General features: G+C 42.1%; 1 protein-coding gene across 1 annotated transcript; it reads left to right on the forward strand.

The window, feature by feature from the left end:
* Positions 1 to 2331: 2331 nt before the first annotated feature.
* On the forward strand, positions 2332 to 14486 carry dbpb (D site albumin promoter binding protein b). Its single transcript, XM_088411907.1, has 5 exons — positions 2332 to 3038; positions 3172 to 3510; positions 5458 to 5919; positions 10540 to 10805; positions 12578 to 14486. The coding sequence occupies exons 2-5, from the start codon at positions 3321 to 3323 to the stop codon at positions 12791 to 12793; spliced, it is 1134 nt and encodes a 377-aa protein (XP_088268033.1). The 5' UTR covers positions 2332 to 3038; positions 3172 to 3320; the 3' UTR covers positions 12794 to 14486.
* The last annotated feature ends 2750 nt before the right edge of the window (positions 14487 to 17236 follow it).

Below are 17236 nucleotides of genomic sequence, written 5' to 3' on the forward strand. Positions count from 1 at the left end.
AAGACTAAAATGAGTCCTAACCGAGCCCCATCTCATTACTGATAATCAAGAAATAATCAGGTGTGTTCCAGGAATTTTCTGATTTAACATAATTGGTCTGAAGGGTAATTAAACTTTCATCATGCGGATGACGTACAGCGACAGGCAGAACAATGAGGGATGTTTTTTGGGCAGAAGGTAGATAAACGGTGTAGCTACTTTGTCCTGCGAGATTCGACCTGTGGAAAATATGTAGCTTGGCTCAACATAGATTGGTTAACGGGCATTTACACATTGACTTCATATAACGTCGAAGACTGATTCATATTAAATTTGCAAATTTCTAAAGTACTTGCGGAACACGCCACGCAAAAGCATTTGTTACTTATAAGCGACACAAACTCATTCTCAGAGCGTGAATTATAGTTGAGAAAGTGTCACTGGCCTACTTGTTAGTTGGCCTGTGATTGCCAAAATGCGTTATTGTTTTTCTGTACCTGATTATGACTTCAAAATGATGCTGAGTGTCCAAATATATGAACTAGCAAACTAAGAACAACGTAGCCAAATTCTTCTTAAGGTCCCTTCAAGGATTCGGCTGGTACAATTTCTGATGACAAGGTGTAATTGTCATAACCCCCCCCCCACACACACACACACATAAATCTCATTGACTTGGTTCACACTGCAGCCTGAAGTGACCCAATTCCGAATTTTGTTTCCGCCTTTTTATGGCCTGTATCTGATTTTTAATGGCAGTGTGAACAATACAAATCTGATTTTTTTTTCCAAATGAGCATGATCCTATTCCGATCCATATCTGATCTTTTGTCGTTCGACTTCAGGACGCCAGGTCGCATTTATCCAACACACACGTGACAAACGCACTTCTCGCGTACTCACTCCGAGCAACAAAGATGTTGGCGCTGCACAAAATGCCATGGAGTTAATTTACCTGAAAAGAACAGCGCTAGCTTGAGGCATAAGCAAGCCTTGAGACCAGACTAAAAAAAAATTCTGACAGAAATAGCAGGATTTGCAAATGAAGAAGTAAAAACTTCTCCCTGCCCCATGTTATGGTTCTTCAATTTGGTTCTCAATTTACCCTTTGCTTCGTGGTTCGGTTATTGCGGCTTTATCTCTTGCAGATTTACCTTGCAAATTTGTGGGATTTCTCACTATTATTCCATTTAAGTCCAGTCTAAAGGGTGCATACGAACCTGGGTTCATAATGGTTTAATAACTCTTAATCCGCCCCAAAAATTAACACAATCCCTTGCGGAAATTCATCATGGTATCACCTACTGCAAGTCAAAGGAAAGCACATGTTTTTCCAGTACTGACAATTATATTTTTACACGCATACCAATTTAATTGATCTTTGAAGGAAATAACATCTGCTGTTCCTAAATATAAACGCACACCTGTAAAAAGAATGTTTCCTCTTCCCCATACTCATCAAAAAAAAAAAAAATCTTTTCATCGACTGATATTCGGGCTCGGTTTCAATTCCGCCTTCCATTTGGACAAATATAAACTATTGGTTAACTTAAATGGAATTTAAGAGGTACATCAAAAAGGTTTAGATAGCATTTCCAAATCTTGATACGACTTCCAAACGAATATCCGAATCCATGTCTAATCGAGCCCCTCCTGTATTAGTTCACATCATGATTAGATTGAAGAAATATGAAGTCACGTGTGCGCTCGCGCTCGCAAATGATTCACCCGCCAAGCGTGTCTCAGCGCCCTGTCAACTGTTTACTTGTCAACTCGAGCACATCCGTCTGTGGGCCGTGCAGAGTTGGATTCCTGTGGCGCGCTGTTTTGCATGTGCTCGGCTACACTGGAGCGAGCCGGGCCGCCCTCGTGCCATTTTTTCCCCTCCTTCCAACTCGCTCTCACGCGGCACTAGCATGCACGGAGGGAATCCGAGTGGGCGGGACTGGCCGACCTACTTCTGGCCAATAGCAGAGCTCGCAGCCGACCGGCTCCCAGCCAATCGGAGCGAGAGCCGCGAGCGGACAAGCTTGTCTCCGCGTGCCCGGTACACGTGATCCGTGGCGCTTTTGTACAGTACACCGGGAGGCAACGTGAAAAAAAGAAAAGTGCACACTCACGTTTTCGTTGGATTACTATTGAGGAGGTTGCTAAATTAGACACGATGTAACGTCACTACTTCACAAAATACGAAGCGATATGAAAAGGAGTCGCTCGTTTATACTGGTCGGCCATTTTAGCCTTACGCTAGCGCTTATGCTAACTCTGCTAGCGTTATTCCCGAGGAGTAAACAAACGAGAACAAGTGACAGCGGCCGTCTCCTCGAGGTTTGGCACGGGAGTGGGCGTCGCTCATAAATAATAGCACGAGCTCGAAGGGAGATCAGTCAAGCGTTTTTGGCCAACCCTCTCCGGGCTTATTCGGCGACGTTTGACGTCACGTGAGCCACCCGTGTCCGTTCCATCTGAGCTGCGAGAGGAGGACGACAGCTTCACACACACAACACAACAACACACAACGGTGCCCGTGACTGGAGCCGTCGGATGCAAATGAGAAAGGAGTACAGACAGGGAAGGAGGAAACGAACCCCCCCTACCCCGAACCCCAGCAGCAACCCCCTCCCACCACCGATCGGTCCCTCCTCCCACTTCCACGCGACGGACAAGTGAGCGCGAGCCCACAGAGGAGAAACATCAACTTGTCATTTGAACAACATCGACACTCGTCGATTTCTCATCTTTTTTTTTTCTTCCCACCGCATCGATCCACCTTTTCTTTTTGGAGGACTTTTCAACAAGATCCATCGCTCCATTTTTTTTTAACAACTGGATATCACTCGAGGGTTTTTTTTTTTTGGTTGCAATTTCACGCATTGCATTGCTTTTTCCCTTGCGCCACTAAATTTGGTGAGCTTTTCCACTCATCTGATCCTCCCACACTGCTCTGAGAATAACAACTTGGATGATCCCCTCCTGGAGGAGTGCAATGGAATACTTCGAGGCGAACAATCCTGCAAGGAAATAGAGGGAGGCCGCTTGTCATCTCATCGCAAAAAAAGGTAATAAACGCCGCATGTGCTGTTAATACTATACTCGTTATAATTTTTTTACAGTGGCAGCACTATAAACAACTCACCCCCTCCCTTTCTTTCCACCCCCCCCCCCCCCCCTTCACCCCCACCGCATGCACAGTCATCCAAACTCCTATTGGTAGCTCCTGTGGTCATCTCGCCTCGCCCCTTCCAAGCACACCCCCCTCCTACCACCCACCTCCACCTCACAGGTGTCTCTCCGTGACTCCCTCGCCCCCCCTCCCCTACCCCCCTCCCGTCTGGCTCAGGATGTCCAGGCAGCTCACCCAGCTCCCCACCCCGGACCTGCCCGCAGGTGCTAGCCCACAATTCGGGAGTTGCACCCAGCCGGCGGTGTCCCTCACCGGGGGTCACCTCAACTCCATGTCCGGACTCAAATCCCTCCTCCAGCATCCCATGAAGGGGGACCAGCGCCTGAGAAGCCCCTGTGATCTCAAAGGTGGGCTCTTGTTTATGTTGTGCACCACGTGACTCCGCCTCCCACCAATAAGTCGCAGTTCCACCTGATGCTGCGCTTTTAGTACAAATACGCATCGCTAATCCATCGCGATTCAAGTCAGATGCGCCATCGTGTACTATAATCCCCCTCCCTTGGATTATAATCGCTTGGCAATTAGAATCCAGATTACAATGTATGTTTAATGTCTAGGATCACATGCGTTCTGATCCCTGGCCATCGTGACATAAGCGGGAACTTGCGTAGCGCGCGTATGCCATCATATCTAACTGGTCCTGGCTTTTGTATTTATTCTGCAATTCTGTTGCCATCTGCTCCATCTGTGAGTTGTGTGCTTGTGCGAGGGTGGGCGGGGTGGGGGTGGGTGTGGGGGGAGCATACGAGGGAGTTTTTGTAGAAGCGAGTCTTACGAAAACACTGTCAGAATTAGGTGGGCAGTCGAAGCCACGTTTCCCTTTGATTTGATTCATTACCCTGAGCGGTTGGCCAATCCAAAGGCTGCGTTAGTGTATATTTGCAAATAAAAGGCTCACTTTACCAAGATGTATCAAACCGCAGAACCAAACTTTCCCGCTTAGAATAAAACAGGGCCTAAGGCTTTATTTTTCACTCTAAAGATGACATTCATTGACCCTGTTGGGCAAATTTGGGGTCTTCTTGGTCAGCAGGGGTTTGTGATATTTTTAACAAGGCTTCTTCTGGTACCAGCAAATCTTGTTTAATACTGTAAGCGGACACTACAGTTTTATTTTCAAATTAAGAGCAAATTAACTGGAACATGAAGCACCATGGGGTTAGATTGCATTATAGTTACTCGTTTGCAAAACATTATATGCCTTTATTTGTTCAAATTTTATACAGATGCACATTGTCATTAGTTAGACTATATTGGCAAAGGAGCCGGAAATATCACGTTGAGTAAAATTCGCCCAGAAATGTAGTTTCAAAGTTGAATTAATATGACTGTGATGGTACTCTATTTTAATCCAAATATTATTTTGCGCTGATACAGTTCATTTGACAATATGACCTAAGAAAAAAGTGTACCAGGCCAAAATGTACTTGGTATTTGGTAGAAATTGGTCTCTAAGCCTACCAATCGGATTTCTTTAAGGATTTCGCCAGATATCCAAAGGCTCCATTCCATTCCCATGAGATACAATCTATTAGCCCTCAGAAAAAAAGCATACAGTACCAAAACTGGGCCTTGAGGTTCCAAAATCAAATTCAAATCTCAGAGACCCCATTTGGGGACCTGTTGGGCCTCATGGTGACCTTTACAATTTAACCAAAAAATACGCCATAATAAACTAAACCAAAACAAACCCTTTGGTGGATATGGGCCTCCTAAATCTCCATGTCAGTTCTTCAAAATAAAACCAAAAAGACAATCGTTCGGCTGCATGATGACTGTTAGCTCTGTAACTACAGGAACCCCGAAAAAACATGCTATACCAAGCAGAACCTGCACATACTCCTTGGCGGAAAAGGTGCCTTCAGGCTTCATATGTGTCTCGACAAAATAAAATCTAAAAGACGCCGTGCGGTGAATTGTTGGGCTCCACGGTGACTGTTAGCTTTGCAGTTTTGACAATAGGAACGATAACATATAGCGTATCAAACGAAACTGAAAAATTCTCCTTCCTGAAATCTGTATTCTGCGCCCGCAGTTATCGTCTCCACTAATAGATCCAGGAGGGACAATTGTTGGACACCAAGGTGACTGTTGGCACCTTGGACCAAAGTTCAAGGGTGTTCCCAAGCTGTAAATGTCAATGGTCGCGCCCGAGTCCCAACATTGTAATCCCGCAATGGGCAAACATTTGAAAGAATCACAAGTCTCAATCCTGAAATCGCGTTCGGTTCGCCCCGAGGATTCACATGATTGGTTATCGGCTGCTAATTCCGTGCACCTCTGTTTATTGATAGACAAAGAGCGATCCATGGACCTGGATGAAGACTCTATGGGAGTGTGCTCCATGAGGAACACGACCGGAATGGGCAGCGGCGGCGGCGGCGGCAACGGATGCAACGCCGGGAGTAGCGGCAGCAACGCGGGGGGCAACTTCAACCAGTTCCTGGGCCCGCTTTTGTGGGACCGCACCCTCCCGGCGGACGGGGGGCTCTTCCAGCTGCAGTACATGGACTTGGAGGAGTTTCTGACGGAAAACGGAATGGGCAGCGTGCACAGCAACAACAGCTCCAGTTCGGCCCAGATCCCCTCCCAGAGCTCCCAGTCCGCCGTGCCCAACCAGAGCTCCCAGTGCCTACCGCCCCCGTCCCCGCCCGGCTCCTCATCCTCGTCGCCCTCGTCTTCGTCCTCCCCGTCCCTGCTCGGGCTGGAGGTGGCGCAGCCCCAGAGCCTCACCGGAGGAAACGACTGTCTTCACGGTGAGTTGACTCGCGCCGGCGGAGAAAACGGGGGGCCGCCCCCCTCCGCTGACGGATCGTCTCCCGAAATTGAGGAGTTCGCTCCAAACGCAGCCGAGGTTATGCGAGGCGTGTAATGTTCCCGCGGGCTCGCGCGCGAGGGAACTTTAAACGAAAATACCACAGTGACAAAGCGCTTTTCTGTCCCGCGGAATCAAAGCCAAGGCCCCAGATACTGTCACGGGGCCTTACAAAGGCGCAGAACTCGACTCGAGGATCGAAACAATGGCCGAACCCCCCCGGGGTTCCGTTCTGCTCCCTTGGATATGTGGCGTCGGAGCGGAGGAAACAGACCACGAGATAGAAATAGTATGAGTCAGCTGCGAGCCTTTTGCATGTGATCGATGTCCCCCTCGGTGTAAGAACACCGTCGGCGTTCGACCTGGGCCAATTATTAATAATTTGCCCGGCATGGCAGGCTAAGGGAGGTCAAAAGCGTTTCTGGAAAGGAGACAGCAAGAGCGAGCGAGCGAGAGCAGCGCGTGGAGTGTTTATGATTGCGTGTCTTTAAATCTCCCCTCGCTTCACACGCCACGGCCATGTGCACGCGTCGCCACACGTGCCCGGGCTGCCTGAGTCTGCTGGAGTGAGAGAACGAGGGGCGGGCCGGTACACATGGAGGAGGAGCCCGCGGGGGAGGGGAGGGAGGGGAGGAGAGGGAGGGGTGGGGGAAGGCGCTGGGCTACAGGAAGACGGCTGCCGCCGCCGCTGGAAACTCTGGACATCCGATCGCCAATGAATAATGCGAGAAAATACCTATGCGCTGGGCCGCGCGCTCAATTATTCACATTTTCTTTTAACCCTTTATGCCACACTCGCTACTTTGAATCCATCTTCGTTTCGGCGGCGTTTAACTTTATTTACCCTGCACTTGAAAGCAACCCTTGCTGCACACAAAGTGCTGCACATGGAGTCAAACGTAGTCACGCAATGACAAACCGTCAATACCGTAAATGAACTCTTTCGGTGCCAAGCGTTATCGGAAAAGGAAACCTAGAGAGGGACAGTCTTTTTAGCGTTTACGCTCACCTTCCAAGGCCAACAAAGTATTGTGTGCTCTGTCTATGTAAATATGGGTAGTATCATGAAAGATCGATTTCCGTTCCTTACTTTGAATTACATGTAGCTAGTGTCTGTGTTGTAAGTGTGGAAATACTGCCATCCAATGGTCGCAGTTATCACTACAGTGCTCATTTGGATTACATTAGATAAGCATTAGTCAAGGGTGTCAGCTCCTCTCCATAAAAAACATATTTGAGAAGAATTGTATTATTTTCTATTGTAGTTAGTATTTTAAAAAGATTGGAACTCTCGTCCATGGCACTGATTGAGTTAATGAAATTAATACAATTTAAGGCTGCTACTTACAATTATTTAAATAATCTTTTGTTTATTTTGTCGATCGATTGATAAATTGGATAAATAACACATTTTAAGCGCCGTTTGTTTATTCAAACAAACACTAATTCATTTTTTTTTTCCGATGTCGATTAATAGCAGTCGAGGAGTAAGATAACCGATATTTACAGTAAAAGAGGAAAATATTGCCAGAAAAAAAACTGTTGACATGTCTGAAAGCATATGTTTATTGAACAACTTACCAGATTTGCATAATGTTTTTTTTTAAAAATAATTTTCAGACACCATACACCTTTGTTGTCAAATTTGGACAAAAGGTCCAAATTTAAATTGTCGTTCACATATCATAAAAAAGCCAAACATTTATCTTCTTTTATATGCAATAAACATTTTCCAGCATTAAAGCAAATATTCACAATATGGTTTAATTTGATTCAATACAAAGATAAAAAAAAAAAAATCCGCTTTTGCAGCAGACTTTAAATAAAACAATTAAATAAAAAAACGATTATGGATTCATTTGACCGTCGATTATTTCCCGATTAATTGACTTCATCATTATCATTCGCGTTCCTCTGTGATTGGCTGGAAGAAAATCACACGGCTTATACCGGGCGCTGGGCGTCCATTTTGTCCCGTTACCAAATACGGTTCCCCGGTGGGCCCGCTCCGCCAGTGAGCCCGGCGCGTTAACGTCAAACAATCCGATGGGATCTGGCTTTACCTTGAAGGGCAAAGGGGCTCATCGGTGCATGAGCGTGTACCGGAGCTCCAGCTGGGAAAGATGTTCCAGTTTGGAGGCCCGGGGATAGAGCGCGCACATTCCAGCGGAACCTCCGGCGGCAGGTGGCAAGTGCAAAAAAAAAAAAAATCAAAACAATTAAGGCGTGATGCATACCAAAGTTCCGCGAGCCTTTAACCATGGCAAGGCGTGACTTCTAACATATTTGATCACGCAGATAATTATTTTCCATTCGCTTTAAAAACAATATATCAAATCGACAATGCGGAAATTGCTGACGAATAATTTGATTATGATTCGGTGTCTGCTTTGCCTCGTCACGTGGCTGAAAACGTTGCGCTTTGGTTTTTAGAGTAAAAATAGAAGTATTATTTTCATGTAAAAACAAAGATGAAATAGTGGAAAAAAGTCAAAATATTTGTTGTAATAATCCATTAGCTGTCGAGTAATAGCGCCATAGAAATCTTTGGGTCCTAGAGGACATGCATCCAGCTATTTTGTTTGTTTTCTTCCCCGGGGGGAGGGGGGGGGGGGTAATTCTGCAAGGATTGTTATGTTTCATCAACAGCGCTGAGCCAGGTTTTGAGAAATGTCCTTTTTGAAAGTCTCCCAGAAACGTCCAAAATGTTATGAATGATTATTAGAGGCGTAAGGGTGAATAGACAACCGACGGATAATCAATTGAACGGCTAATTATTTCTGATAGTCGATTAATTGTTTAAAGATTTTAAATCGGCCAAATCCTCAGAACATTAGACTCTCAACAGTAAATATTCCCCTTAATTATTTATTCCTTTATCAAAATAGACTTTATTTTTGTGCTAAATCAAAACGAGACGTCAATATATTAAAATTGTTTATGATGTTACGATGAACCAAACCAGTCATCCAATACAATAAGAAATGTGTTTTTATTTTCCATTTGAGAAATCAAAACGATGCTCATTAAAATGTTCCTTATATCCGATTCATCGATTAATCAACAAAATCATGAACATTAATCGATTAGTAAAACAGTTATTAGTTGTCCCTGATATTTTTTAATAGTACCCCCCATACACACACACTCGTTATTTGCAAGTCAAATAAAACAAATTCATGAATCTATTTATTTATTTTTCTGATGCGTATATATATATATATATATATATATATATATATGTGTGTGTGTGTGTGTGTGTGTGTGTGTGTGTGTGCCAAGTCTGAAAAGTGAAAAAAATAAATAAATACCGCTTCGACGACGATTATTTGGAGACATTGAAACCCCTCAAAAAGCTTTATTTTCACACCAATTAGGCGGGCCGTTAAATTGTCAGCAGCGAGCCGCGCTTGGCCCGCGCGCCGCAGCTTTGAACGCCACCCAGACTTGGCTGTTATTGTCATCGGAACAGTTACATATTCATCTGAAAGTCTCATGGCCGAGCGGCCGCTTTTGCGTGGACATATGCTCATCTCATTTCCCCCGTGTGCTTTGCGCTTAGCATTCCGCATCAATAGCGCGGCAAAGCCCCCTCCCCGCCCCCCGCCGGGCAAATATCGATTCCCAGCTCTATTTTGGTCCCGCGTCCAAAACAAACGGCCTCCACGTGTTGCGGGACTTTGTGTGCCGAAGCTTCATCGCACCTTCAAGCCGGCCGCAGGCTTAGGTAAAACCCCTTCCGTGGCCCCACTCCATTCAACTGCTTTCAAGGGGAGGGGTAGCGGCTTACATAACATTTCCCACGTTTGGAGCTCTCCGTCGAGTCCCCGCTCACAACTTGACAATAGCTTGATTGAGAAAGTAGTGGCGCTTCTTGTGTAATAGATTAATTGATCTTTCAAAGAATTATGCATGCTATGCGCCGGTTAAGGCAGATGGAAATACATTTTTTTGACGGTAGAAAGTAGCTCTCCTGTCCCCCCTGGCGGCCGTTTTATGTAACTGCATATTTCTTAACCTTTAGCTGTAACGCCATTTACAAGGAAATAACAAAAAATGCATGCACTTAAAGGGACACTGTGTAAAATTTAGACCGTTTTTCATGGAAAGGAATAAATCAAATGATTATACATTTTAAAAACTTGTAAATGTGACCGACAGTATGTTTGTAATGTAATCGCAGGTCTAGTTATGATTAAATTAAATATTACATGGGGGGTGGCACTTCTCCAGAGGCTGACATGTTTGTTGTGTTTAAGGACAGTGGTAAACGCAGCACCTCCTGCTGTCCGTAGTGAAAAACAGTCTAAATCTTACACAGTGTCCCTTTAAATAGTAATTGTACTTTTTCGCCCTCTAGTGGATGACCATGCCATACCATTTGGATATTTGGCTGTATCAGAAAGCAAATTAATAAGCCATCCAAATTAAAAATGTCGATGCTGATTTTTATAGGAGCTAATATTGGCCGATAAATCGGCGAGACTCTCGCACTTTGAATATGCAGTGTTTTGATTCGCGCGGGCGAGTAGAAGTGACGTCTCATCCCTTGTGTTGGCAGGGAGCCAGACGAGTATGAACGAGTCGTGCGAGTCGCCGTCCTCCTCGTCCTCCTCGCCGGCGTCCTCGTGCCCGCCCTTGCTGACGCCCACCAGCGCCGGGCCGGACGTGGTGGGGATTTTCGACATGGATCCCTCGGACATCGTTTTGTCCAACGGCCCCGGCCAGCAGAACTTCGACCCCAGGCAGACTTTCAGCGAAGAGGAGCTCAAGCCGCAGCCCATGGTCAAGAAGGCCCGCAAAATCCTGGTGCCGGACAACATGAAGGTTAGCCGCACACCCACACACTCTAGTAGAAATAGCGTTTTTATATATATATATATATATATATATATATATATATATATATATATATATATATATATTAGGGGTGTTCAGTACCACTTTTTTACATCAGATACCAGTACTCAACTCAAGTTGTCACCGATACCAAGTACTGATACCAGTAATAAAACAAAACAATGACATAATTGTAAAGAAATGCTTATATTTTCCCAATATAGCATTTTTTTTCTTGAAATTTTATGGAATGAATGTCAATTTTTCCGTTTGTCTAACTTGTCATTTCGAGGGCAGGTATCGGCCCGATAGCGATAAATTAGATGTTTATCTAATCCATCCCAAAACCATATTTGAGTTCATTTGGAATTGTATTGACATTCAAATGGATTTAGTCATTTGTGTGTTTTTTTTGTTTTATTTGCAATTCAAAAATATTACAGAAAATCTAAGTTAGGTAGCCGTTTTTATTTTTTCATAAATGCAATTTGTTTTGTTTTATGAGTGATTTAACTGCTGCTCTGATTATAAAGTCATTTGATTTATTTTGTTACTTGGTTTTAACTCATCTAATTTGATTATTTTATTTTGTTTAGCATTTTACTGAGTTACTTGGTTTTAACTCATCTAATTTGATTATTTTATTTTGTTTAGCATTTTACTGAGTCATTTTGTTTTCAGGGTTTGTTTTAGTTAGTATTGTTTGAAATGCAATTTTATGAAGAGAATTCTCATTGATTTTTTTTAATTGTAAGAGTTGTGTTGATTAATTTTGAATATTGTTGATTACATTTATGTACTACAATTATTTATGTAATTTCAAGTTATTTTACAGAGTTATTTTGAATATAATACAGTTTTCTTGACTTAATTTCTTTAATTTGTTCTGTTTCATAACCATTTGAAGTTTTGTTTTTTTTAAATATTTTGTCTTTATTTTTTTTACTTTAGCTCATCCATTTTTTTTCTGTGTGTATTTGTATTCATTTTAAATTATGTCTAATGTAATCTTGTTTATTTGGTTTGTATTACTTTTATATTTTGATATTTTCAGTAACTTCATACTGAATTTCATTTATTTTGTTGTTTGGTTTTAACTCATCTAGTTGATTGTTTTTTTATTCATAGTTAATTTTATTTTGTAATAGTCAATTTTTTTAACATGAGTATTCCGACTGAACTCTAATTTGAATAAGGCAATTCTATTTTTTGCATAAATGTGTTACTTAATTTTTTAATTTTTCTTACACGTATAAATCGTTTTAAGTAATTTGGTGAATTTATTTCATTTCTACATTCGAAGTATCGTTTTTTTTCTTTTTTTATTTTGTTTTAATTTCCTGTATTTGTTTTGTAGTTTTTTAAAATTGTTTTCAAAGGTATTTTTTTTTTAGTAAATAATACTTTTCTTTATTAGTAATTCAGCTGTGTTTCACCCATTTATTTTATTGTATTTTTATTTGTGGTTCATTTTATTTTGTGATTGAATTTGTCATTTTTTTAAACATAAGCATTCATTTGAATTGGGCAATTCTATTTATGATTTTTTGTTGCTTAATTTCATAATTTTTCATGCCTTAATTCTCTCACATGTATAAATCATTTTGAGTAATTTTGTCAGCTCATTTAATTTCTACCTTTGAAGTATCTTTTCCCTCTTATTTTAGTTCTTCTTTTTGATTTATCGGATTTATTTAGTGGATTTCCTCCACCTTACCTTTTTCTTCTTCTTCTTTCCCCCGGTCCGTCGGCCATCTCAGGACGAGAAGTACTGGAGCAGGCGCTACAAAAACAACGAGGCGGCCAAGCGCTCGCGGGACGCGCGTCGCCTGAAGGAGAACCAAATCTCGGTGCGGGCCGCCTACCTGGAGCGCGAGAACGCCGCCCTGCGACAGGAAGTGGCCGAGATGCGCAAGGAACTGGGCCGCTGCCGCAACATCCTCAGCAAATACGAGAACCGTCTGGCCGACCAGTGATGGCGGCGCGCCCCGAGAAGCCGGATTCCTTTGTGAGACTTTGGATTTGTTTTCGGGGGGAGGGATGACGGGACGGACGCGTCTGGAATCGACGACGATGATGATTTTTGAATGTATTAGGAGGATGAAGAGGAAGGCGTGCGTAACCGCAGCTCAGGTGTCTTGTTTTCGTCGAGCTCTTAAAAGTGACGGAGGGAGAGAATAATTTAACAGATGTGACTTTTAAAGGCTTTTGCTATCGGAGAATTGTATATTTTTATAATACTTACGAAAACAATTAGAAGGAGAGTAGAAATTTGGAGAATAATTTTGTATATTTTCTACGCGACTTGAGATGCGGCGAGCGCCATCTTAGGTAAAGGGGAGCTCAGCCGAGGATGGCTATTCTATATATTTTTGGGGGTCGGGAAGCGGCGGCGAGGGCGAGGACGCGTGTAACAATTGTAATATAGAGAGCAAAAAATGATCTTCACGTCGTACGCTTCAATATTTTTGTGGATTTTACTTATGCAAGCAACTCCAGCACTTATTTTCTTTGATTTAGCCCCTCGTCCCCCATCGTCGTCGAGATTTTAATGGCAATTTTTCAAATAGACAATCCTCTGTGATGGTATTCTCCTTTACGATCCAGGCTAATTCTTTCAGACTGGTATTTTTGCCACGCTGCTTGGAATTTTACTCCTTTCATTCCCATTTTTTTTTCCTTACTTCAACGGTACTCGGATTAAACACTAAAAGATTTTTAACCAGCGCGGGTTTGAACCCGGCCAATCGGGAAGGTCGTTTGAAAGAAAAATAGACGAGGCGGATTTTTGTTATTATAAATATTTTTACAGTTTCAGAATATTTTTCAAAAGGCGTTTTTAGGGGAAACATTTTTGGGCTACGTCCTCCAATCATTTTCGGGAGTCGGAATTGTCGTCGAGCGTTATCGGAAAGGCCTTTGCGATTTTGTGCGTATTCCAGAAGTTGCTTCTTTTTTTTTTTTCTTCTTCTTCCCTCGATAACTCTTGAGGACTTTGTACCGCATCTTTGAAGCTCTCCGTACCAACGACGTGTTGTTGGCGCCAACCCGCGGGTGTGATTGTTAATCCCTGTCATGACTAATCGCCATTACTGCTATTATTCTTCTTGTTATGATTATTACGAGGACGATCCCTCGCTTATTGTTGTTGTTCTATATTAACGACGGTTTTTCTTCCTTTGGATGAAAATGATCCACCTTGATGCACCTTCACAGTGTCCCACCAACCCAAGATGAAAAAAAAAAACAAAAGACGATGACCTTTTCACTTTTTATTATTCCTCAACGTGGCCCACAGACACTACCGCTTGAATGGAGTTGACCATTGCTCCGCCCCCTCCTGAAAAACAAAACAAAAAACACACGCATTTCTTTCCAGGACGAGCTCCTCACGAAGCCGGCGGACTATGCGCGGCGGCGTCCTTTTGCTCGCTTTTCTTTGGGTCTTTCTCACCTGCGTCAAGTGATTGTTGGCTCTCCCCCAGCAAGACTCTTCTTGATATCCTCACAATCTTTAGAGTTGACTCTAATTGAACTGCATCTGCCCCTCCCCCTTTTTCCCGTGACATCAGTGGGCTCTGCCGTGTCCGACCCACTATGTGCTGGTTCTTTGGATGTAGTTGAGATCTCCCCAGAATTACACCAATAAAAGATTATTCTCATTCACCACCTATTTGCTTTGTCTTTATATACTTATATTATAAGCTGTTATTTTCATATACTGTATCATTTTCTGTACTGTGTACCCTGTACACGTTCCCCCCACGTGATGCTGTGTTGGCTCTCGCCACGAGAAAACAAGTGCATTGGGTGAGTGGGAGCAAAATGTCCCCCAAAATGGGGTATGTGATGTATTTTTGTCATTAAAATATTACACCTGAACGCAGCCCAGCTAGCAAAGTTTCAACAGTTTTCAAACTTGTTAAATAGACAGAAAGCAAGCTATCGAAGCCAAATATTAGCTAAGATAGATATTAGCCATCAAGCGAAACTAGATATTAGCTAGCTGAGACAGACAGATAGTTAAGCTAACTATTAGCTAAGAGATATTAGCTCACAAAGATCAATATTAGCGGGCTAGGATGGATGGACAGCTAGCTATATAGCTGAGATAGATATAAGCTAGCAAAGATATTTTAACTGGCTAAGATAGATGGCTCAGCTAGATATTTGCTAACTAAGATAGGTATTAGCTAGTCTGAGGTAGATATTAGCTAGCAAAGCTAGATATTAGCTAGCTAAGATGGATGACGGACAGACAGCTAGCTAGCAAACTAAGAGATATGAGCTAAGCTAGCAAAGATATTTTAACTGGCTAAGATAGATGGCTCAGCTAGATATTTGCTAACTAAGATAGGTATTAGCTAGTCTGAGGTAGATATTAGCTAGCAAAGCTAGATATTAGCTAGCTAAGATGGATGACGGACAGACAGCTAGCTAGCAAACTAAGAGATATGAGCTAACCAAGATAGATATTAGCTAGCAAAGATGGATTTTTAGCAATCTGTAACAGAGAGACAAACAGCTAAGCTGATTATTAGCTTGCTAAGTTAGGAATGAGCTATACAGCCAAGATGAATATTAGCTAGCAAAGATAGATGCTAGCTAAAATAGATGGATGATGGCCAGACAGCTAGCTAGCAAGATAAGATAGATATTAGCTACAGCTAAGATCGATATAAGTTAGCAAAGAGAGATTTTAGCCAAGACAGACAGTCACAGTTAGATATTAACTAGGTCAGGTTAACATTTGCGATCGATAGCTAGCAAAGATAGAAATTAGCTAGCTGAAATAGATAGATGGACAGACAGCTAACTAGCAAGCTAAGCTAGATGTTCGGTTTCTAACTAAGGTAGATATTACATTAACTCGCAAAAATAGATATTAGCTAAGATAGATATTAGCTAACTGGCTAAAACGAATGGCTGTGTAACTAGATAGATAGATATTGTAGATAGATATTAGCGCTAGCTAGCTAATATCTATATACAATATTGTAAGTGCCATCACTATCAATTTCTTGTGGTACTGTACATGCTTTAGATCACAAGCTGCTTCCTCCCTTTTCTATACTCTTCTTGACCTTGCTCGCACCTGTTTCAAGAATGTGATTCCACAATACGGGAGGGTTATATTGAAATGATTTTTGGCAAAATCTAATCTCGCTCCGTGTGACGGTTACCACTACTTTGCACCTGGTAGGTCCTTTAAAAAAACAAAACAACAAAAAAACAGGTTTTATTTTTTTCGTAAATCAATTGTGCTAGCGTAGAAAGGCAAAGGCTACGCTAGTCCCCAAACAGCCAAGCTACCGTAAGCGTATCCATCCAAATGACCCGGACCTCAGCACCACGCATTGGAATGAGTCAACCTGTATAATGTCAACTCCTGTTCTGATGACTAACCTGCGCAAATATGCACACTTTCCAAACTCATTTGCTTTGAACACGCAAGCTTGGTTTATCTCCGTGATATCCCTTAAAGCAAATGTTTTTTCCTTCCATGTTCTACAAGCAAGTTCAAGGAAGACTCGAAATCTGGGGTCATCGACCTTTATGAAACTAGGCGCTACTAATTGATGCGGGCTACTTGTTTGATACAGATTTCTAAACTGAAGGAACTCAAACCTGAAATGCACATCTGTGCGCCAAGACTGGCTAATGTGGCTTATGAATGATTTTTTTTCTCAAATGATATCGATTTTTTTTTTTTTTTTTACCATTTATAGGTTGCACCCATAATTTTGATATTCATTTTTTTGGGGAAAAAAAAGTGCGTCTTATATCTGGGGGGATTATACGTCGTCGAATGAAATCAACCCATTTGAAAGTTAAAAGTACCGTATATTCCGCACTATAAGGCGCACCCAAAAGCCTTTTTTTTTTTTTTAAAAACCTGACGGTGCGCCTTATAATCAGGTGCGCCTTATATATGGATCGATTTTGAGATTGGGATTGGTAGATGGGGAATGAAGTGATAAAGTAAGCTTGACCTGTTTCTTTTGTGTGTTTACAGTTGAACAAGGTTGCTCATATTGACATTGACTTATTATGCTGTTGAAAGTTTTTATTATTATCTGAGTTATTATTGTTATTTCTTTGAGTATTACTCTATTGTGATTGAAAAAGTTTGAAAATATGTCATTAATTGAGGGTGCGCCTTATAATCCGGTGCGCCTTATATATGGAAAAAGTTTAAAATATGTCATTAATTGGGGGTGCGCCTTATAGTGCAGAAAATACGGTAAATGTTGAGTGTAGTTTTTCAGTGAAACTTTTGCTTATGTATAATCAAAATATCAATTAAAATGTCATTTGTATTCATTTTTGCTACAATTCTTTTATATATGTATATATATATTTTTTTTTTAAATTATTTATTTATTTATTTTTATATTAATGAGCAAGACCTGGGTCAA

This window comes from Hippichthys cyanospilos, chromosome 3 (assembly GCF_059441005.1).
Source record: "Hippichthys cyanospilos isolate Australia breed blue-spotted pipefish chromosome 3, RoL_Hcya_1.0, whole genome shotgun sequence".
NCBI classification, from domain to species: domain Eukaryota; kingdom Metazoa; phylum Chordata; class Actinopteri; order Syngnathiformes; family Syngnathidae; genus Hippichthys; species Hippichthys cyanospilos.

Coding starts and splice junctions, on each gene's coding strand:
- dbpb (XM_088411907.1), top strand. CDS start 3,321: ATGTCCAGGCAGCTCACCCAGCTCCCCACCCCGGACCTGCCCGCAGGT. Junction 5,920..10,539: donor AGGAAACGACTGTCTTCACG/GTGAGTTGACTC, acceptor TTGTGTTGGCAG/GGAGCCAGACGAGTATGAAC. Junction 10,806..12,577: donor TGGTGCCGGACAACATGAAG/GTTAGCCGCACA, acceptor CGGCCATCTCAG/GACGAGAAGTACTGGAGCAG.